Below are 23993 nucleotides of genomic sequence, written 5' to 3' on the forward strand. Positions count from 1 at the left end.
AGCCATATTCTGTCAAAACCAAACAGAGAAAAGCATAAACACCATGTGCTGACAAATGAAAGCTATTGCAATAGCTTCCAAATGACTACTCACTACTATTTTACTTTATTTGTCCTAGAAAAATTATTGCTAAGCTTAACAAAAACATCTTATGAGTAAAATGAGACCATTTGGTTTGTATAAAAGCCCATAAGAAAAAAATTTCAAGAAATTATTAAAACCCAGAAATAATTTATCAAACCTTTTCAGTTTGTATATATAATTACTTGTATTCTTTCCAGTTTCTTCACAGTATTAATTAGAATTGTGAGAAAACAGCAAGTTATTTATATAGCAGCTTTTTAATTTTGATTAATCTATTAAAATTCTTTTGGAAGTTTGCTATAGCTTTGCCAATAATCATATGGTTAGACAAAGACTTTGTTCTTCTGTCTTTCTCTGATAGATTTTCCCCTTCATCTCTGCTTTCCTCATATTCTAGGCATTTACATTTTGCAATTACTCAAGCAAGTGAAATTAGCCTTGTATTTTAGACCAAGGTAAGCTCCTGAGACCTGCATCATCCTGCAGTGATATGCGAGAGAAAGCTTATCACATGTCACAAATGGAGAAGTCATTGTAATACTAGGACTTATTAATGATATTTACTAAAGATGATGATAAAAAGCTCTTGCAATAAGAGTTCTGTTTTCTGGAAATTAAGACACAGCACTCAGTAAAATGAGGGTACAGGAAATCATCACATTTAGTAACCCTTGCATATTAGAAGCTGTTCCTTCTATGAGAAATTTAAATAGTGTCTTACTTGCTTTCTAGGAAATTTGCAAAAGAACTGAATGATGCTCAATAAATGTCAGGACATTAAAAGATGAAAGGTGGATAATGGGGACTTTCCCAGCAAGCACCTCATAGCTCCATATGTACCAGCAATGTCTTTGTAAACCACAGCTCTATTTGCTGAGACAGTAGCCCAAAGAAGAGCACAGTGTGGCTGGCATCCCTGAGCTGGCTCAGGGACCAGGGCACTTCATGAAGAAACCCTACGAGACAGCTAGAAGTACCTTATTTTCAGGTGTATCTTGACACTGCCTTTTTATTACCCCTCTTCACAGTCTCTTAGGCTACTGTAGCCATTTAGCTTAGCTCCTAGGCATAAGACAAACACTCATGCTTGTATTTCTAATGATTAAACAGAAAGTTGTTGGTGATTTGTAGAGGAAGAGGAGTCCTACCACTGAAATAAGAGGTCAAGGACACAAGCACCTCTACATCCTCTCTTTTGAGTACAGCCAGTTGTATTATTGCTCGCTTGCTTCTGTATGTTTGGAAGTTGGGCTGGGTTTTTTACACACATGTAAGGAAGACAGAAACATTATTTTAAGTAGGCAAATGTAGACCCATCCAAGCCATAATGCACCTGCCTTTATACCTCTGTCTGCAGGGTGACTGCAGAAAATATAGCTAATGAAAGAGCTACTGGCTTTTTTAAATTCATGCAACTACAATACCTTCCCTCCTCCTCTTGGTAAAATTGTGTTGTCATCTAAGATTTTGCCATCAACAAAGATCAATGAAATTTCAGATTGTGAACCAGTACAGCAACAGAGGCAACACTTGATTAAGCAGGCTGGGGCTGTGCTCATGAAAGAATTAAACTGGCAGGGAAATTCTGTGGGAGGTCTGATGCTGTAACCACCTTTTGTCTCAGAGGCAGTATTTAATACAGGTAAGTGATTTCACTGGAACAAATAACGTGGGTAAGGTCTACTCATAAGAGGAATGATTATTTTGGGAACCTGCTCCTGATGTTGGGAAACAATAATTACAGAGCAGGAAACATTGACATCAGTTTCAAGGAATATTTAAGAAAAAACCCTATCAAAACCATTGAAAAGTAAGTGTGTGCCAAGTTTCTGAGGTATGAACACTTTCTGTAAGTGGAAAGGTCACGTTAAGGACTACCAAGGTCTTCTTTTAGAGGTTCAGGGAGCAAACACTTTAAAAAAGGAAAACCATGTTGTCTCCTACCTGTTCAGTAACCTAAATTTATGAGCATTTAAATTGTAATTGAATGATACTGGTGGCTGTCTTCTGGTAAACTTTTTACAAACTGTTTTAATATCAATGCCAGTGTAGAAAAAAGTCTATCCTGTTCTCTCACAGTTCTGCTGACTCAGGAAGGTGGATGCAAACTAAAATATGGCAAACTAAAGAACAGTAACTTCAGCATTCTGTTTGCAAGCATTTCAAATTAACTTTGTTGCTCTTTCTGGGCTTAATCTTCAATCAAATATACTTTGCTCATCATTAGTATTAAGTAATTATTAAGTGTAAGATGTAATTACAAACTGAAGATACTGCAGAGGAAAAGCAGCTTCCACTGCCTTTTCAAGAAGCATAATGATGTATATATGTAGAGATTCATAGATTATGAAACTAGAACAACTATTATGTAATCTAGGGTAATATTTGCAAAAGGCCAGAGAATTTTGTGACAAGATTCCTGCATGACAGCCACGACTTCTGACTGAAGCAGAACACGTTATTTAGAAAATAAAATCATCCCTAGAGGTAGGATGGGCCCCAAGTCAAGCGGAGTTTAAGTGAAAGAGTTGCCAATGAAACACTTCAGCCTCCATGAACACCAACTAGAAGTGAAATGTGACTCTTGGGAAGTCGTCCATCTGAGCCTGCTCCCCGGGCACAGCCAGAAGGATATGGGAGGAGCTCTGCATGCCAGTGATCCAGGCAGGACTCACTGGAAGAGCAAACTGCAGCAATGGCACTGTGCAGCCTGTGAGCCTGCATGTTCTCCTGTCCTGATGGCTGCAGACAGGAAAGCTGTCAGCATCAATGAGGGATACACAGTGTTCCAGGATAAAGAAGCTTGTGGCTCCTTCAAAGGAGCACCAGTTGCCAATCATCAACCTGCAGATACCATCACCAAGAACCAAACTGGCTGTGGAGCAAGTGCAACTCAATGCCCAGTGGCAGGTGCTTGCTAGCCCAGGAGTAATGCTGAAGGTTGGCCATGGTCAAGAGACCAAAACTGTGTAACCACTGCTCTAATGCCACTCTGTGTTTTACTGATCAATTCAGTGAAGATAACATCAGCTCCTGTGTTTTGAAAGTCCATTACACATTTCTTTTTACTTATACATTACTGTATAGAATCACAGAATCACGAAGGTTGGGAAAGAGCTTTAAGATCATCCACTCCAACTGTCAACCCAGCTCTACCACTGTAACCCCTAAACCACCAAAATACATCACCCAGTGCCAGACCCAGATGCCTCTTGAGCACCTCCAGGGATGGTGACTCCGCACATCCCTGGGCAACCTATTCCAATGTCTGACCAACCTAACACTGAAAAAAAATTTCTAATATCTAATCTGAATCTCCTCTGTCTCAGCTTAAGGCCATTTCCTCTGGTGCACTCACTGTAGGCATAGCAGAAGGGACCAGCTCCCACCTCACTACAGCCTCCTTTCAGGCAGTTGTAGGAGCAATGAGGACACAAACCCAGCTACCTCAGCCATTCCTCACAGAACACGTTCCAGACCCTTCACAACCCTCACTGCCTTCTCTGGACACATTCCAGCACCTCAGTATCTTTTCTGAAGTGAGGGGCCCAGAACTGGACACAGTACTCAAGGCGTGGCTTCACCATTGTTGAGTAAGGGTGACAATCACTGCCCTGGTCCTGCTGGCCACACTCTTGCTGATACAGGCCAGGTGCCATGGGCCTTCTCGGCCACCTAGGCACATGCTGGCTCATAGTCAGCTGGCTGGTGACCAGCAACCCCAGGTTACTTTCCGCTGGGCAGCTCTCAAGCCACTCCTCCCCCAACCTGTAATGCTGCATGGGGTTGTTGTGACCCAAGTGCAGGACAGGGCACTTTCCCTTATTGAGCTCCTGCAACTCTCCTCAGCCCATTAATTAGTCTGTCCGAGTCCCTCTGTAGATCCTTCCTACCCTCAAGCAGACCAACACTCTTACCCCACATAGTGTCATCTGCAAATTCACCTGATATATGGCTAAAAGAACTCAACTCTGCTTTAACACAGGCAAGGGTTAATATTCTGAAAGCAACTCAGTTTTACAGCTAAACTATTGGGTGATTTGGCCAAATAATCAATCTCTACCTGTGCTTGTTTACAGAGATACTTTACATTTATCGTTTATTTAATGTCAGACGTAGAACAGCATTTTGTATAAACCATTACTCAGAAACAGAGCTATGAAGAAGCAAAACAATCCCAAACATTTTTTTCCTCCTGCACAGAAGACACATACTCTGCAGTTCCTCAGCTGTCAGCAGAAACTCTGGGAAGATCTATTTTCCCATAGGGAGGGTGATGGGCTTCTTTACAAGATCCCTGATTCATCCAGTGCCTTTCAAGAGGTTTTCACCTTATACCATCTGTTTGTATGTGTGTAAAACAGGGAAGCAGATTACATGGAAACAAAGGACACACTGGGTCAGACAGTTATGGCTGTACTGAATGTCTGTGCATGACTGTGGATGTGTATGCACTACACATATTCTTGCCTGTGTAGTCAGAATCTGCCTCCTAATTCTCTATTTCTTCTGCTCCATATCCATGCATGTGCTGAGCTCTTTTTACACTTTATACATATATTATAATGTCGTCTATGCTCCTGAGGAGGGAGCAAAGAGAATATATTTACAATATTTTTCCACTCCTTTTTAAAGATATGATACAAACCTTTGTCGTATGGCAACAGCAACAGTTTAAGAAGTTGGCAATATTCTCCTAATAAAATCTATTTCTAAAATATCATTGCATTTCAAGCACAGAATGCAAAATATAGAATGTAGTGTTTTCTCCCTGTGTTTATGGGTAATTTCTGATTCCTGAAAAGGTATCTGTAGTTCTGTGTACCTGACAAATATGTACTGCAACATTTTTTTGCAGAAACTGTAGCATTTCAGAAGGTATATGAACTGCATGTCCTCTGATGTAATAGGGGAAATCTAAGCAGATTTTTCATGTCTATGGGCAATTTAGGTTTTTTTAAGTGCTACACGTCCTCAAGCACAAACTTCACTTGGCATGTTTAATGGGTTGGTGGTTTTATATACTAGCCAACATTTTTGAAAATGAAAATTAATCCACAGCAAAACCCAAACTTCTAAAGGACCAAATAAATATTTAGTCAAATAAAGCAATTTTGGGTTCCTTAAATGTAAAGTTATTTACATATTTATTTATGCTTAATTCCACATGGAAGCAAACAGATGGCAGACCCCCTGTCATAATATCATGTGAGAGAAACAGATGCATGGGACACTTTTTAACCACAATAAACTTCCCCTACATTAATCATTGGCTCCTCTGATTAAAACTGCCTTCCAGTGATATAGGAAAGATGAATATGAAGATCTATGAAAGCTCATGGAAATAAAATACTGAAATGATTCTAGGGATTGCATCAGAACCTCTTAAAACATTCTTTGTAAATACGAAGGGATGAAAACACAGGAATCCAAGGCATGTACATTTTCCTTGCAATTATTTCAGATTTTGTGTTTGAGTTCATTGTTTAACAGCAGCAACATGAAATTGTCTAAAAATTAGACTGACTCCTTGAACCATTATACAGCTCCAGGGTGTGTTAACACTAAAATGTTCTCCTCTGCTCTTCAAAAAAATAAAAAATAACTGGTTTCCAAATTTACTTGAATAATTGGAAAAAAAAATTAATTCATGTACTCTCATTTTTTCTAAAAACTCAAGAAAATTAACAAAATGGCTGAAGCAGCTGATACCTAAAATTATGGGAGATCTGTCACATTCAGTTGTACCTGAGTCTCATTCTCCAAGTACTGTAGATTTAGATACTTAATACCTAATTCCTATTCACCTGTAAAAGCCTGCAGCCTCTGAATCTCACAACACTACAGAAGTAAATGTGGGCTTTGGAGCAGTGCTGGGACTGCAAGGGTGAACCTCAAGTGGCTGTGACACTTGCAGTGCCTTGGCAGAACATGTTTTATCTGCCATATGGATAGATGAAGTATCCAGCTAGTCTGTCCTGGCAATGATGATAGAAAAAGTCCCAAATAAACTATTTGGTCCACACAGGGCCCCAATGCCATCTCCTGTACAAGAAATGAGAGCTGGCCATAGCTTCAGCTGCCTGAGAACAGACATCCAAGGGTAGTATAGATGTCACACACCCTTGAACAGCCCAGTATTTCGGCGATAGCACTTACCTGCTTCTTTACATCATCTTAAAGATACCAAGGGTAGTATAGATGTCACATACCCTTGAACAGCCCAGTATTTCGGCGATAGCACTTACCTGCTTCTTTACATCATCTTAAAGATAGATTCACTTTAAATTAATGAAAACTGCTATTTAATTCCTCCTGCCTTGCCCTCTACCCACTGATGTGCCTGTGAGCACAGGCCAAACCAACCACATACCTACCTATCTACTCCCTCTCCTCCCCTGTAATTCATCCCAGCTAATTCAGGTGGGTTTCTGCTTATCCGGTTTCTTAAATTAAGTACTGTAATGGAAATTTATGTTGCATTGCTCTGCATTCCCTGAACTTACCTAACCCTCAGTTAGGCTCTGACAGTTTTGAAAATAAGACATTGGTTCCCAGGTCCTAAGAGTACTTTAACACGTTTCCACTGATGCCTGCGTTGGAAGACAGAGACATGAAGTACAAGGAAAAGAAGCTGTGTTCAAGGGAAAGATGAGACCAAGCAGTACATTCTGAAGTTTGTTTTCAAGTAAGTTTCAACGTTTATTTGGATTTTCTTTATCTTCAGCACTGTCCCTATAAATTGCCATGTAACTGTTTTCTTTTAAGAAAGATGTTGCATGGAACTGTCTTTCTGAACAAAGTGTGTTGAAATGCCTATTTGCTTCTTTCACGTCAGGATTGCTAATTTTCAAAGGACACACCAATCCTTCAAGGAGCTACACACACCTGGGACCAAAGTGAAACTCTTGATCCCAAGCAACATAAATTATTAAAAAATGAGCAAATAATTTCACATGGTTTTGTATTTCTTCTTTGGTATTTCCTTCTATGCTATCTCTCAGTTAGACTAAGAGCTTTCCTTTTTAGTACTGATGCACACGGGCAAACCCTAAGGGCAGGATTCCCAGGCTGAGATCCACAGCCCAGCAGGACTCTGCAGCTTACTGAAAGTTATCCAGGGACAACTGCCATGCCATCAATGAGTGGCATGGTATGACCAGGGGTCATGTTTATCCCACTGCAAACAGTGAAGGCCCCCATGACCATGGGTATTACAAGTCTTAAAAATATGAATGGGACTGCAGCAGATGAGAATGTGGCCTAACATAGCAGTTTGGTCTAGATGAGAAAAGGGATAAAGGCAAAAGGATGCAAACCAGGATTGGAGAAATGCTATTTGTGAGGGTTTTTTCTTGACCACAAAACTCCTAAAATCACCACTATGTATAAAACCTGTGACTCTGATGGGTTTGTTTCTCTGTTGTGCATTGAAACCAAGACCTGTGGGGTCACTCAGAGAGACATTTTCCTGGCATTAAGATATAGGGAAGTTGAGAACATAAAGAAGGCAAAGATTAAGTCAGAGATGGAGCAGAGGAATTGACTGGAGCAACACAAATGCTCATTAATGCTTCAGCTGGTTAAGAAAATACACAGTGTCTTGGGAAAAAATTAATGGCAATTTAGAATGACAACAGTACCAGGCACTGGAAAACATCAGGTTTCAATACACATTGAAATTTACCCTAGAATTGCCTTCAATGTCCCCTGATTTCCTGATCTTTGAAGGACATAGGTTCTTTAGTGCTAATATGACAGCTCCTGACAAGCTACCAGACTTCATAGCCTAAAACCAGAGGTCTAATGGCAGATATCCGTTAAAAATATTCAGTTTTATGGCTTTAAAGAAGTAATTCCTGTTTCAAATGATAAGGATGACAACAGTTTCAGAAAAGAACCAACCCCTTTTCACCTTCTAAAATTTGAGGTGATTTCTCAAGAAAAAAGGCTTCCTTCAACTTAGCCTATATATAACCTGAAAGCCCAGATAATTAATTTTAGAGGTGTGTGAGAACCAATGAACAGCATTTAGAAGTCATCTGTAAATATCACAGACTTGCCACCAGTTATATAATTGTAAAGTACCAAAGCCATCCTGAGGTCCAAACAATATGAAAATGTTCCCTGAGACACCCTTTTTCCTTTACACTTATAATCTAGGTGACAAGGTTACTGGCCCACCACTGCACATGCTGCCTTCAAAGGATGAGATCAAATCAAGTACTGAAGATCTTAAAAAAGTTCTCATAGGCACTCGATGTCCATGTTATTATACTGTCTGTCAAGGGGTGATTAACTCTTCAGAACACCCACCCTTAATTTTTCTCACTTCAGACACTGCTTGACTACACTTGTTGGCCTCATTCCCTATGCTCTGAGCTCAGTGTACTGCATTATACTTCACCAGACAACCTTTTTTTTTAGCCTGGAGATAACAGATCTGATGACTGATGAGTGTTGCTTCATAAGGACACACTTTCCACAAATATTTATTGAAAATGTCTCCATTGTCCATTATTGCTACTCAGGAAGATCTAAAACATCATAAAGAATTCCTGTTTCATTCATGTACTCTGTCACCTTAATTTCCACAAAAATTATACCAGAATGCCTGATACTGTAAATACTAGTATCATATTGTCACTTCTTTCTTTAAAATCTTTTAAAATGTCAGACTACAGAGTAATATATTCAAACAGGTTGTTATATCTGAGCTTTTGACAGAGAAATCTTAGCCTGTATGAACACATTGCAGCAACTACATCTGAGCTCTTTCCTTATTAAAACAGCTCCAAAAGCTTTCCATGAACAAATTAATAGTCTTCTTTAAAGATGAATCTAATTATAACATGAGCAAGAAGAAAATATTAATTTAGGTCAGCTCCAATGACTGTTGCTATTTCTTGTCAAATCAGAACAATGTCTCAACTATAGTGTTAAATTTAATTACTGAAGTTTGATGTTTAAATATGTTTTAATTAGCACTGCAACTGAATTCCGGGGTGAAGTGATCTAATTTCTAGTACTAAACTGTTGCATACATCATGCATTCTCACATCTTGACACTGCCTCCACAATTCTGTGATTGCATTTATGTATTGCTGTTATTAACTTTCTATCACCTTGCCAATGGTGCATAGCATGCTGAGGAGAGATCTTTTCTGCTGGGAATAATAACAGATTTAAATAAGAAGCAAGGAAACACTCGAAATTTTAAATGAGTACATGAAAAGAAGGACAGCTCTCAGAACCCAAACTCTTGGGGTACAGCAGCCTTGTAAAGTTGCCTACACGGTCCGAGGGAGTCTTTAAAAAATGAGCATCAGAGGAGTTATTTTACGTATCACTCTCCCGGCCCTCCCTCATTCTCCTGTCCCCCCAAAACCGCAGCTCTTCGAGACTCTCTTCTTCCTTACACATCCTGAATGGAACCGGCAACTCCCCACCGGACTCTTAAAGTTGAGAAAAGAGGGATTTGCTGCTCCTGAGCGCAGTAACCCGTCCGAGACCCGGCCCCGCGCAGGGCAGCGCGGGGCCGGGCGGTCACTGAGGAGCCCCCGGGGGCTGCCCATTGCCGGCGGGAGCGGCACCGGAGCGGCTGGGACCGGCCATCGCTCTCCGCCGCCAGCTCCTTGGAGCGCGGGCCGCTCCTGTGCATTCACTACTGGAAACAGGCAGCTTTTGAGATCGTAACACGGCTTGGCCATCACACGCCTCCCGCTGCCGCTCCCGCCACCCGCACACATGTGGCAGCCGCGCCGGTGCCCGGGCGCGCCCGGACCCGCCGAGAGCGCGGGGGATCCGGGTTTTTAACGGGCGGACCAAGGATCCTGCCTGGCTGTCACCGCACTGCCCCGAGTTCCTGCACGGCACGGCACAGCCCACCTCGGACAGCCTTCGCTGGCCCTTTCCCTGGCGTTGCACAAAGGGACCCGCCGTGAGGCGGCACCGGCCGCCCGCGGGCTCCCTCCCTCGCCCCCGGCCCAGCGGCCCCGCAGCACCCGGGGCGGCTCGAGCGGGCGGGCCGCGGCCGGGCCCGACTCACCAGGCGCGGCTGTGGGCAGGTGTGTTCCAGCTCCTCCATGGTCTCGGAGGGGGATTTGGGGATGCCTCTTCCTGACTCAGCACCGGCCGCACGCACTGGCATGGCCGCCGCCCGGGCCCGCCCGGCGCGGGGGGTCTCCCCGGGAGCCGCCCGGGGGCTCGGCCGCTCGCGTCGCCACGGCAACCGGCGGGCCCCGCCCCGCTCTGCGCGCGCGGGGGCGGGGCCGCCTTATTTGCATGCAGGTTCGTGGTTGGCTGCTGCCCCGCCGCGCCACCGCGCGCTGCCCACGGCGGCTCCGCGGGCGGGCCCCGCCCCCGCGGGTCTCAGGAGGCCGGAATGGGACCGGCTGGAGGGGATTGGGGGCAGCGGCTCCGGTCTCCCGGCTCGGGCAGGGCCGTCCCCAGCACATGGTACAGGACTGCGTCCAGAAGGTTCTTGAACATCTCCCGTGAGGGAGACTGCACAACTTCTCTGGGGAATTTGTTTCACTGACCGGTCACCTGCACAGTGAAGTAGTTCTTCCTCATGTTCAGGCAGAACTTCCTGTGCATCAGTTTCTCCCTGCTGCCTCTTGTCCTAAGCTTGGCAACCCAGAGAGGAGCCTCCAAAAGGCTGCATCCTCTTGGCGTCCCCCCTTTAGATATTTATGCACATTAATGAGGTTCCCTCTCAGTCGTCTCTTGTAGACTCTGAACAGGCCCAACTTCCTCATCTTTTCCTTGTCAGAGAGGTGCTCCAGACCCTTAACCCTATTTGTTACCATCCACTGGACCCACTCCAGGATCTCTTGTCCTGAGGAGCCCACAGCTGGACACAGCCCTCCAGACACGCCTCACCGGGGCTGAGTGGAGGGCCAGGATCACCTCCCTGAGCTGCTGGCACTGCTGTCCCTAATGCACCCCAGGATCCCACTGGCCTTCTTGGCCCCAGAGCACTGCTGGCTCAAGCCCGAGCCGCGTTCCGAGCACGGCAGGCGCGCTCAGTGCCGGAGCGGTGCGGGCCTTGGGGAGGCAGCGCGGCACCCCGAGCCGCATCGCTGTGTCCGCCCGACCCTGCCGGGCGGCCTCGGTCACCACTCAGAGCGACCCGCAGTGAGGTTTGGCTGGTTCAGCGACAGCGAGGGCGGTGCTGACCGGACAGCTCCCGCCTGTCCGCTCTGCTCCCGGGGAGGAGCACGGGGCTGGGAGTACCGAATTCTTGGTCCTGAAAAAATTAATTGCCTTTTAGTGAAAGCTGTTATAACAGTTTTGGCAAAAGCGTCGTTCTGTTCTGCCGAGAGATGGATAAAGAACATGGCTGTAATGGTAGCCGTTCTCTCTAAATGCAGGAAAATGCTTCTAATCATAGGAAAATTCAGAGTTCCCAGGCCCTTCGCATGGAACCTGGCTGACACCTGCCTAGGAGCCACGACTACATCTTTGGTTGTGCTGTACAGCTGCTTCAACACACACAACTGTAGCTTTTACACTGCTGAAGTGAAATTACCATCCTTCTTACTCTTAAATAGCAAGTGAATATGACCAAGATAATATAAAGCCCAAAATTTTTACAACAGAGAGGCTCCATTGGCTATTGTTAACCTTGATAGAATCAAAAAAAGTGGATTTCAGTAATACTTAGCTTCAGTGGGCACTGTCAGTATTGTTTTTATAAATCAGACTTCATCAGAGGACATGGGCATCCAAGGCCATCCAGACCATGAGGAGTTAAAAGACAATTGTGCCTCAGGGTCTTTCCCCTTGAGACCTGAATTTCAAATGTATTTATCTTCTGCACATCTTCAAAGAAAACCAAGTGTAATACAAAAATGTATGAACTAGGTGAAAGGGAAAGGGTAGATAAGTAAGTAAGAGGAAATGAGAAAGAAAGTAGAAAGAAAAGAGAATGTCAAAAGAAAGAATGAGACAGCTGTCAAGAAAAAAGGAAAATAAATGCCAAAAGAGGTGGCTAAGCAAGGAAAACAGGTAGCCAAACTAAGCGAATCTCACAGCTGAATCTTTTCCCTATCAACTAAGTTCCTTTATCAGTGATTCTGCAAGAACTACTCACACATTATGGAAAGCATACTCAAGGGAAATGATTAAACCATGATTAATGCCGCACTCGGCCTGAAATTTGTAGCTCATTTTCTTAGGAGAAATATTTGCAGGAGTGTTATGCTGTTAGAAGAATATTTGGACAGCACAGATGAGCAGGGCTAGGACTGGAGCAGCCAGAGGTAGCAGGCAACCCTTTTATAAACCCAACCACATATGCCAGCTCTTCGGGGATTGGTGCTGGTGTCCTGAAAGTGTAGCACCAGGTATGGACAGATCCAGGTGAGTGCCCAGCCCTCCCTGATCAAGCAGCAATGGGAATAGAGATGAAAAGAAAGCAGACTTTGTTGAAGTTGGATGATTGCTAATATATTGGAAATGTAAATTCCCTTGCCTTCTATTTCTTTTGAGTATGAAAGGATGAATTTCGTCTTTGCTTTCATGCTGAGAGTGTGCTATTGACTCCAGATGCATTTTGATTTATCCTCTCTACAGACAGGTTTTTCCATATACATGTAACATTACAGAATGATATTTTTTTCCATATACATGTGATATCTCTCTTGCAGTAGTGTTATTACCTATCTAAGCTGGACCAGAATTTCAAAGTGGAAGTGTAATACTTTTCATGCTGCTTATTTAATTTCTATCTCTGGTAAATACTTTATGTATTCTGTCCTTCTGTTTGAACAGTGTGAAAAGAAATATTGTGTACCTCATTACAAGAGAAAGAGGAAGTTGAAATAATGGCAGAGAGAAGGATGTAGGGTGTGTCATGTCTGTCCAAATGGACTTTGTCTAACATATTGGATATCTTGAAGAACATATCCTAAACTGCATCTTCTAGCTGTTGGGACTAAATGAGCTTTCAAAAGGCTGGAGAGTGTCTTCTTAACTCTCTAAAGAAAATAAATATAAATTAGGTTTGATTGGAAAAGCTCAACAGATGGTCTTCTGTGAATCCTTACAAGTCAGCCAGCTTTTAAAAGAACAGTGGAGCAAGAGGCATGGGTGGGGAGGTTCATGCATCTAATTTCTTTTCTGTAACCAATATCCTGTGCCAGGCTGATCATGGTCTCCTGGGCAGCTTCCTGCCACTTCTTCATGAGTTGCAGGGACATCTCATCATGGGCTTTAATGACTGAGCCCTTTGCAATAGCTGCTTGGGTTGAACAGACATCTGATGCATAAAAATCTTGTTCCAGGGTGTACAAATTACAGGCAAACAAGCCAGGAAACCATGATACCAATCCTCCTACCACTAATTTCAAGGTGTGAATTGAATAGGCACCAAACAGGGAAAAACTTCTGTTGTTAGGAGGGTTCCACCTGATACATAGTGGTTTGAGGTTTTTTTAATACAGAACTTCAATTCTCAAACTGCAACAGTTAATTATAGAGATTTTTAAAAATCTGTTTAGATATTACATTTAAATCCTCTAATTTCTCAAATGGAAAGTATGATCCCTCTCTGAGCTTCATGGATCTCAAGCACCAGTTAGCACAGCAGAAGTTGCATTTAAAATGGTTTTTGCCTGAGAGAGGCTGCAAAAGTCTTCTGATTTATAATTGAGTCAAAATGAAGACAAGCAGACCCTCACATAATTTCTGTTCAAAAGTCATCAGGAAACAAAAAAAAACCTGTGTGTTTAAATAGTGTTTGACTTCAAAGACAAGCATCTAAAGAAAACAGAATAAGTTACTGAATATTTAACTGATGAGCTTTAATAAATTTTGCTTCAATGTACATATTTTGGATACTGAAGGTTTTAACTGAAAGACTTTATAAGGTCAACTGCAAGACTTTGTAAGACGAAGGAATGGTTTATGTCTGGTGCAGATTTATTAAAATTCTGTGTTTCTATGTATGTAAATATGTAGGCATGAATCCCTGCATATATGTATCTATGTATCTATCAATGTCATGCCAATCCTAGACATGCTAGAATTAATAGTCAAAAATAGCAGAAAAAAATACCTTCTTGTTGAGATGATCAAATAGTTAAATCACATCTTTTTAGACTGAGATTAAAACCTCACAATGGTTGGTATTTTTTTCCCTCCTGTGTAGGTGGGATAAAAAGGAAGAGAATGAAACGTATGAATTAAACTACACCCTATAGGTTTTCATTGCCTTCAACACCAATCTCTTGGCTGCTTCCATATAATGTTGGCTGATACTGTAGCTTTAATTAATTTTTAAGAGCAGTTCATCATTCCACTGGAATGCACAATGCTTACAACTATACTCTTTTTGTCAGAATAAATAAAAAATATTTACTATTTATGAAATAGTCTTATAAAATATATGAAGATTAAATACACAAAATTTTTCTATATGGAATGACAGTCCACAAATTATGAAAAGTAAAAACATAGTATTTGGTACAGTGTGATTTTATACCTGGTTCTTTCCTCAATTCTTTAGTGAAGATGTGATGTTGAATAAAATCTATGTTCTCAGGATACTTGTATAAGATCAAATTAGTCAGTCTTTATATAAGAGTTTAACTAAAAAGATCCTGCTAATTCTGATATAGTTTACATGTAAATCATCTGAAATACAAAAATTCTTGATGATTCTTTGGTGATGCCATTCATTTGTGCTTTGTAGCTCTGTTTTGAATAAGTGGGGTTACCCACTTTGGGAGAGGTTCTTTGTGTTCTTGCTCTTTCATGAACTACTTTTATAAGCACTTCTGAAGAAAATGGTGGGAAATCATGGTTGGATTTTGACCAAGAGGGTGTCTGTCTTCATTTCACTCTTCCTGAGTCAGAGAGATGGTCACTTAGTGTGGGAAATGTCCCATTATTAGATTGTCCTTGCTAATCTCAATAATCAAGGTTTTACTTATTGAATAAATGATGTTAGGGGAGGTTGAGGGATTCTCAGCAGTGACACTTTACTGATGGATGCTCAGAGGTTAGAAAGCAATTGGATTAGCTAACCTCTATAGGTCCTTCCCTTCCCAGAACCCAAATTATCTATTTAATCCACTCTTAACACTGTTCACTATTACCAGAAGGTTTTTCTGAATGTCTAATCTGGACCTCCATTGCTGCAAACTACTGCCACTGCTTGCTTTTGTACAGGACACAGAGAACAGATTTACTCTCCTTGGCTTTTGTATTGCTACTGTGGTTAAGATTTTGAAACAATAATTTGAGGATTTGGAGTAGAGAGCTGATATTCAGCAGGCAGGCTGGTACTTTTGTTACATGTCTCTTGACTTTTCTGGACTAAACTGTCCCAGCTGCAGTAATTTCTCATAGGTCATATGTTATAATCTTTCCATTCTCCTCCCTGTTCTATTTTGGGTTCTCTGTAGATTTCTTACAGAGTAGTGAAAACACAGGACTACAGCTGCAACTTTACTCCTAGAAACACAAGAAATACAATGCTGAATGCTACAGATCTCTCTATATATTTCAGTACAAACTTTGTCTGAATGATTCATATTCTCTGCCCTCCTTCTTATTGTTACAGATAAAATACAATTTAAGAAAAATCTCTTTACTATTTACATTTAAACTGCATCGTTATCCCTTCTATCCCTTTTTCTCTTCTTCTGGCTTTCCAGATAAGCACTCCAATCTCCTTAAATCCATACAAAGCTAAGACTACCTTTCTTGAACATATTTGTATTGTACTCACTTCTATACGTTTTCAATCTCTCTGGTGCCTTCCTTTACCACCAGCTCAATTTCAAACTTCTTGGACTGATCATCAGTATTCTGTCATGCTATCTTTTCCAGGATTACAGGTCTCCAATACTTTTTTTTCATCTCCACTGTTTCTGTCAACCTTTATCTTTCCATTTGTCAATGTTTCACGCAAGGGCCTTCACAGCTTTTTGCCCATACTCTTCCAAATGCAAACCTGCCAACTGAAACATAAGAAATCATACTGTAAACTGCATTTGAGTTATTGTTAGGGGTTCACATTAATATTTTGGGTACAAAAAACTTAATAACTAGAGAGTTTCATAATCTGAATAAAGACACACGCTTTATTTCAAGCAAAACACCTACTTTATGCATTGTAAAATGGCTATCTGGGAGCTAGTATAGCTTTTACTAGTTATTATCTGAATGCCTCTTCCTATATCAGCTTCTTCCATTTTGCCTGAACTAAGGTAGACCAAGTACCAAACCTAACTGGAAAGACCTTTTCTCTCAGGTTCACAGTTACTTTCCTGCTAATGTCCACAGGAAGAATCAAAAGCTGGACTTGAAAGGAATTAAAAATTTGTGACTTGCTAGTGTTGGAAAGCAAGATCAGATGCACTGGAACAGCGACACACAAGGAGACACCACCACTAGGCCTGACCTAACTTTTGTTTCTACCTTGCCTGCAGTGATGAGACAGGTCCAAAATCTTATATGATGATCTGGACTCTTGGCTGGGCCTGACAGCTCACTCTGCCTGGGTCTGTGGGACATAGCCCTGGGTGTCAAGTCCCCCACCCCCACCAGCCCTATCATGTCCTTGTCTCCTTATCCTCATGGAGCAGCTGCCCCTTGCTACACCCTGACAGCTAGATCAGGCCTTCCTAAGTCCTGAGTTGAGCCTGGCCCATGGCTGTGTGGGATCTTCTGCACCTCCTCCTGTGCCATCAGCCTGACTGGCTTTGGCGTCCTCATTGTACTGGCCCCCTGTCCAGCCCCAGTTCCTGAGTGAACCTCCTCTCAGAACCCCCCTGGCACCCCCTGGGGCTGGTCTATAGGGTTTCTGCCACTCTAGGTCTATCTGCTGTGGCCCCTTTCCAGGCATTGTCCCTGCCCTGGTTGAGTGTCCATAAAGTTATCCACTGACAACCTGCACAAAGTAAATCCCTCCCCCCATTCTGAACTCTCAGGTGTGAGGACACACCTTGTTTGTGGGGAATGGGAGTTGCTGTCAAGGCTGTGAGGGCACTGACAGTCCTGACCAAGCCTCACTTGGGTCCTCTGCTCATGGGCTATGAGTTCTGGCCTGTGCTCTTGGTCCTTGCGGGAGCTGAGCTGTAGGAGTGCTGGTCTCCATCCAGCTCAGCCACAGCCATGCCCCTGGCTCCCTAGCCTGACCTGGAACCTGCCTTGTTTAATGGACTTGTTTGGTGAGTCCCCAGTGGAAGTGTTCAAGGCCAGAGTGAATTGGGCTTTGAGCAATCTGGTCCAGAGGAAGGTGTCCCTGCCTGTGACACAAGGGTGGGAACTAGATCACCTTTAAGGTTCCTTCAAACCCAGATCATTCTACAACTTGCCTGGTGATCACTGGGCTGCACCTGACCCAGGCTATCATCACTAGACCTGATCCTGAGTCGTGTTTGCGATTTGTTTTGAGACCAGTGTCATCACCGTGGACTTGTCCCAGTTGATCCCTACTCCCATCTCCAGGCTGCCCTGCTCACAGTCCTCACGCTGGGGGAAAAGGCCCCAGCTTCCTGCCAGGCTCCCCTGCTGCAGGGAGCACTTGGCCCTTGCTGCTTCCCCACGGTGTGAGCACAGCCTTCCCCCAGCACCAGGCCAGCACCAGAGCTGTCAGGGTTAAAAGAAGACTGCAGCATCTCATGATGCTGTCCTCCCTTCTGCCTAAGGGATCAGAAATAGTGAATGCTGAGAGTATTCGCCCATGGAAGCACATTTGATCTTCAGCCAGGTCTTGAAATGTAACAGCCTCTCTGCAATAATGTTCTGCTTATACATTAATTGTTCATTTCTGTGCAATTATAAAGAGAGAGTGCTGAAAGCAGTTAAAACAGAGACTTTCATGCTGTGGCAATAACTGTATGCTCTGAATACCACTGGTATCAGACTTAATTCTTAGACATTATAATTATGTGAGGGCTCATTTTCTGTGAGTTTGCTCTCACTTGTCTTCCCTATTTAATGTACATTATAATATTTTGTACTTTTCTTCTAGGCTTGAATAGGAATATTGTATTAGGCAAGCAGGTGATGAGATTCTGTTCTCTGTTCCAGATAGCATAATTTCACCAATTCTGGTCCAGTTACTAGGATTTGCTGTAATTTAACTGCAATCAGAATTGAATTGTGTTTGTTTAAAAATGAAAAAAAAGTGTCTCTGAATGTTCATTCCATAGACTTTTTCTGTTGTAATGGAGATTAGTGTGTGTTCTTTTTTCTATTTCACAATTTTATTTCAGAGCCTTAACACCCTAATAACAACTTTATTCTTTTCATCCTTTTGTTAGCAAGTAACTCAGGTAGGAAATTAAAAAGAGCTGTGCAGTGAACGAAAGGCATTTAGAGTCCTGTTAAGCAAGGAATTTACCTTTTAACATAAATGTCTGCATTATCATTATTGATAAACACAAGTAGAACCATCTATTATTTCATACTTCTGTCAATTACCTATATGTCAAGAGTTTTGAAGGCAAAGATGTCTTGTAAGGTAGTAATTTGAGATTTCTTTTCATTTTAATTTATAAAACTAGTTTTAATAGCTTCTTTAGGAGTTTAGTACTCCAAACAATTAAATAATTCTTGTTGAAATGTCACATGCATAGCACAGTTTAGTAAGCAGCTGCAGAAGTGGTCAGAGCTGGATGAAATTAGAAGGAAAAACTTTAATTTAATTTAGTGATAATGTGCATCAATTCAGACCAATGTAAAGATTAAAAGTAAGATAATGAAATACTTCATGTTTGTAGGAAACATACACATAAACATATACGCATATTTTGAGTAGCATGCACACACACAATTCTCCACAAAGATAGTCCATACTTAACAACTTAACTAAGCAATATAATAAATTTAAGCATTTTGAGGTAGACATAGTATAGGTGAATTTGCTATTTTGCTGTCATTCACGATTTACTGGCATTGTTTTTATACTACCACTCTTAATTTTAACAGATTTTTTTCCATCATCAAAAGCATTGCCCACCATAAACTTAATGTGTAACATCTGAATCTGAGAGCTTTAACTTTTTGTCCTACTGTTTTTGCAGCAGATCAGCACACTCTAGTCATTAAAAGGAAGAAAAAAATAATCTTCAATACAGTACTTATTTTGTCAATTTCGCTTAATTTTGATACTACATTTGTACTTTCCTATGCTAATGTAAACTGCTGTTTATATTATCTTGAAACACTTGCAATGGGTTTACAGAATTTACTATTAATAATTTACATACTTAAATTACAGCTCTGAGAAAACAAAACAAAAAATACATCTTTGTCACCTTTTGTTGAAATCTTGGAGTTTCCTGTGCTTCTTCTTCTGTACTGTGTTTTTTGCTGCCTACCATCTTCGTTACTATGCTTGTCTTGCACTTTTCTCTGTAGCTATCACACTTGTCTCGAGGGGATCTTGTTGGCTCTGGGCCACCAAAACTCCCACTTCTTGTTCTTAAAAGACAACTGAGCAAAGGTCATGCCATGTTGTTCTTGTATGGTTGGCCAAAGGGAGGGTAAAGATCAGCTCAAAGCAATCTGCTGTGATAAAGCCTTTAGCAAAGGAAGTCCCAAATCTTGCTGGGTTATTTTTCCTTCCCAAAGCAAAGCCCATCCCTTCCTCCCCCCCCACCTTTTATTTTTTTCTCCCTGCAGCATTTAAATATGCTTGTTATGCTGTGCTGTGGGAAACAGATGCATTCTTGTTATGGCCAGAGATGAATGTCAGGATTGAAGGAGCACCCATGAAAAAGTCTTTTGTTTGATCTGTGCTGTCCCACAGTGGAGCTATGGCAACAACTTCCGTTTGGGAAATTAACTGTGTCACTGTGTTCAAAGCACAGCATCACCTGAATGACAAACATGCCACTGTTCACATGACAGCTGACAAAGAGTATTGTTTAATTGTAATCAAAAGCAATAAAGTCCAGCCAATTCAAAAATCCAAAGCATGTGAAGGCTAGGTATATGTGAAATGCACTAGCATTCTAGTTTTATTCACTGAAGAATTTAGAGATATTGTTAGTTTATAAATGTTTATGTATTATAGCTTAAAAATTGAGTAACTTCTGATTTTGAACCCCAAATCACTCTTTGTGATTGTGCACATGTTTAAAAAAATAAGTTAAGCAAATAGTGCCACACTCCTATGAAGGAGAGGGTTTGTGTAGGTGTTGTTGGTTTAAGCTGGCAGGCAGATAAACAGCACACAGCCACTCACTCACTCTCCCACCCACCCCCTGCGTGGGATGTGGGAGAGAACTGGGGGAAAAAACCCAAAGTAAAGTATTGGGGTTGAGACAAAAACAGTTTAATAAGAGAAAAAGGGAAGAGAAAAGAAGAACAACAATAATTAGAATATACAGAGTAAGTGATGCACAGTGCAATTGCTCACCCAATGACTGATGCTCAGACAGTTTTGAGCAGTGGCCTCTGGCCAGTTTCCCCCCCAGTTTATATACTGGGCACAACATCTTATGGTGTGGAATATCAGCTGGGGTCAGCTGTCCTGGCTGTGCCTCCTCCCAGCTCCTTGTGCCCTGCAGCCTCCCTGCTGGCAGGGTGGAGTGAGAAGCTGAAAAACCCTTGACTTAGTGTAAACACCGCCCAGCAACAACCAAAACATCTGTGTGTTATCAGCATTAGTATTCCCAGAATCCAAAACACAGCCCTGTACCAGTTACTAGGAAGAAAATTAACTTGATTGTGGTGGAAACCAGGACAGCAGATCAGAGAGGCATTCTTCCTGTGGCCGTCAGTGTTTCCAAGGATGCACGTTTGCTACAGCTAAGCTGGCCTGTTAACTAGGTACAGCTGAGAGGGGTCTCACTCTCCCTGGCAATGGGCACTCTGGTGTGAGTGTCCAGCCTCTTTTGGCACCAGGGAGCTGCCACAGGTGGCTAGGGTCATTCTTCTGCTTCCACCTAGACTAGGTCCAGCAGTGGGATAATGTTGTGCTAGCACCTGGGAATGCAAGCCTGGAGGATTGGGAGGATTTTTATTTCTCTTACTAATGCAAAGGAGTCCTGGTGGAGATGGAAGGAAAGTAATTTTCATTTTCAGAACCATATAAATTATCTTCATATAGTTGAAAACAATCAGTATATTCAGACCTAATAATATTGGTTCACACTTCTGCAACAGCATATCAGCTCTAAGGAGAGGGCCCTGTGGTGCCACCTGCCTTTGCAAGAAGCTGGAGTCAGTGCCTGCATATTTTCAAGAGCAGTAAATGCATCTTCACCAAATTCTACAATGATGGTGGTAGGTTTTTTGAGTAATGACTGGCCAGCACTGATGTTTTTGGACAAAATATCGAGGCTAATCTGTGGTGAAACAGCATGAACCCCATCAGTTTCCCTGGGTTTCTGAATGCACGCATAGACAGATGTGAACACTTTTAGAAGAGAGGACTTGAAACACTTCAGTTGTGTTAATTGAAGCTTTTAAAACCTTTTCCCATCTTTGCTTGAAACTGAAATATATAATTTTCTGGACATGGTCCTTGCTTCTCAGCTGAAGGCTGTTGTGTAAGTACTCTTGACACATTTGAGTGAAGGTATCTCTGTAGCATCAAAAAGAAGAGAACATATCCCACCTTCCTACCCTGACCAAGTCAGGGGTATGCAAGAACAAAGGTGTAGTGGGTCTTTTCTCAGAGCCTTACACACACTTGGCCTCTTGAGAGATCAGAAATTCAGTCAGAATCTACCTTTTTTTTTTTTTTCCATTTGTAGTGAAGAAGAAAATAAAAAGGAAAAGGGGTTTGGAAAATAGGAAGGCATCCAATATTATATATATAAAACCCCAACTACACAAATATACATATAAAAACGTATTTTGCCACTAAGCTGTCTAGCCTCTGAAACACCCTAGTTATTAACTGAAGAAGTTCCTGAAACTTGTGATAGAGCATCATACCTAAATATGCAAAAAGAGCATGGCTCCTACGTAAGTTAATATTGTCGTGATCAGTATTTGCCCTTCAGGGATTACAGATCGATGGAAACCGTGGGATTTTCCATCGATTACAGATCGATGGAAAATCCCCGTTTCACCCGCTGAGAACATTGTTGCAGGTGATTCTTCACCCTCACGCTCCAGCCTTTATCCACCTGGCATCGACCACCGCCTTCTCCCAGCTCAGGAGATGTATTTTATAGGTGACATTCAGACGTGATATATTTATGACAAAGCATTTAAACATGGCTTTGCCCCAACTGCGGCACCGGACCCATACGGGCTATGGGCCCCCGCAGCAGACGGAGCCCTGCTCAGACCCTTCAGACTCGCGGGATAACACCGCGGGCCCTGGCGCCAAAAGAACGCTTGCAAAGCCGGGGCCGCAGCAGCGGGCCCAGGGCAGGCCTGGATCGCGGCGCGGCAGTGCAGGCCGCCCGCAGGAAGCGGCTCCACCCCGCCCCGCCCCGAGCGCCGCTCCCGCTGCGGGCCCCGCGCTGGGGGAGGCGGGACGCGGCCGGGCCCTTCCCGCGGGCCGCGCTCCCTCCGCGCCCGGGGCGGCCCCGCCCCCGCGCCCGCTGATTGGCTGCGGCTCCGGCGGCGGCGCGCGGGGCTCCCGTCTCGCGCCACTTTCAGGAGCCTTTGGCGCGAGCGCCATGGCCGAGAGCAGCGCTCGGGGCCGGGACGGTGAGACCCGGGGGCGGCGGGGTGGCCGGGGCTCCTGTCCTTGTCCTCCTGCCTGTTCCCGTCCCTTGCAGGCGCCGGCGCTTCGCTGTCAGGCGGGGGGCGACCGGGCAGCGGCGCTGGTGGCGGCGAGGGCGAGCGCGCGCGCACTGGGCGCGGGAGCGCGCGTGCGCGGCGGTCGGTCTGTCGTGGTGGGGGCGGACAGCGCCGCTGAGGGTCCCGCGTCCCTCTGGGAGCCTCGGCGGGGCCGTGCCCGCGCTGCCCCAGCGGCGGGACCCGCTCCGGGCCGGCGCGGAACGGGGGGATCCGCCCGGGGACGGGCTCGGGCCGCACGGCCCCGCGCCGGCGGTTGAGCCCCGCAGGCTGGGGTGGCTCTCCCCGGTCGCGTCTCAGCCCAGGGGGCAAGGGCGGGCGCGGGTGGCCCCGGCTGGGGCTGGAAACACGCTTGTCCCAGAGGAGCGCATTGCCTGAGGCTCTGACAGTAAAGGCGGAGGATTGACAGAATATAAACGCGCCCAGAGCGGTCCGTCTTTGCAGTTCTCCCTTACGGGGCAGCAGGCAGTGCAAATGCCGCTTTTACCCCAGCCCTTAGCAATGCAGATCCGGCCTTCTCTCAGCTGCGCTGCTGGGGTGCAGCTGTGTTCGGAAGTCGATGTCCTGCTGCCCCCAGGAGGGAAGTGCCCTGCTCCTCTGGCCGGCTGGCCAGCCGTGGGGCTCCTCCGCCTGCACGGGGTGTGCAGCTCCTCGCACTGAGCCCGCAGCCTTGTCCCTGGGCCATTTGTTTGCTGCTAGAACTTGGATTGGGTCCGTTTGTTCCCTCTGGTCAGATAAGTGTTCCCCCCCCAAATTAAGAGAAAGAAAAAAAGATCTGGAGAAGTAGAAAGCATCTTCTTGCTGGGGAGAGCATTTGGAAGGGAAGGAAGTGGAAGAGGAAATGGGGTGTCAGCTGTCAACAGATTTCTAGTTTGTCTCAATCTGGTCACACTCAAACGTTTTGGAAACCGCCTAAAAACATCGCTGCTTTGTAGCAGTGTAGGCCTTGTGAAGTCTGGTATTCCTGAGTTGTCATGGAGACATGCAAAATAAAAGGAGCTGGAAATTCCCAAGGAAAGTGTGGTGGGGGGTTCTCTTACTGGGAAAGGCTGATGGGATTTGAGGGGTGCTTTGGAAATCTAGGTGGTAGCTTCACGCTCAGTGTGAGCTGGCATGAGAGGGCTGTTTGAACTCCCTGTCAGGCCATGCCCTCAGTATCATTCCAGAATTGGCTTAGGAAGAGC

The 23993-nt window shown here is 43.8% G+C and overlaps 2 protein-coding genes across 5 annotated transcripts in view; one reads left to right on the top strand and one right to left on the bottom strand.

Annotated features, from left to right (window-relative positions):
- The window catches only part of PCYT1B (phosphate cytidylyltransferase 1B, choline), a 31878-nt gene extending 21599 nt beyond the window's left edge, over positions 1 to 10279 (bottom strand). For all 4 annotated transcript variants that reach the window (XM_050979625.1, XM_030234193.2, XM_050979634.1 and 1 more), the window contains exon 1: positions 10133 to 10279. In XM_050979625.1, the coding sequence (XP_050835582.1) occupies positions 10133 to 10234 (102 nt within the window). In that variant the 5' untranslated portion in view covers positions 10235 to 10279. The remainder of the gene's footprint in view (positions 1 to 10132) is intronic.
- A 12335-nt stretch (positions 10280 to 22614) lies between these two features.
- The window catches only part of POLA1 (DNA polymerase alpha 1, catalytic subunit), a 186044-nt gene continuing 184665 nt past the window's right edge, over positions 22615 to 23993 (top strand). The window contains 1 exon segment of the mRNA XM_030234270.2: positions 22615 to 22719. Within this exon segment, the coding sequence (XP_030090130.2) occupies positions 22689 to 22719 (31 nt within the window). The 5' untranslated portion in view covers positions 22615 to 22688.

This window comes from Serinus canaria, chromosome 1, assembly GCF_022539315.1.
Source record: "Serinus canaria isolate serCan28SL12 chromosome 1, serCan2020, whole genome shotgun sequence".
Classification (NCBI taxonomy): Eukaryota; Metazoa; Chordata; class Aves; order Passeriformes; family Fringillidae; genus Serinus; species Serinus canaria.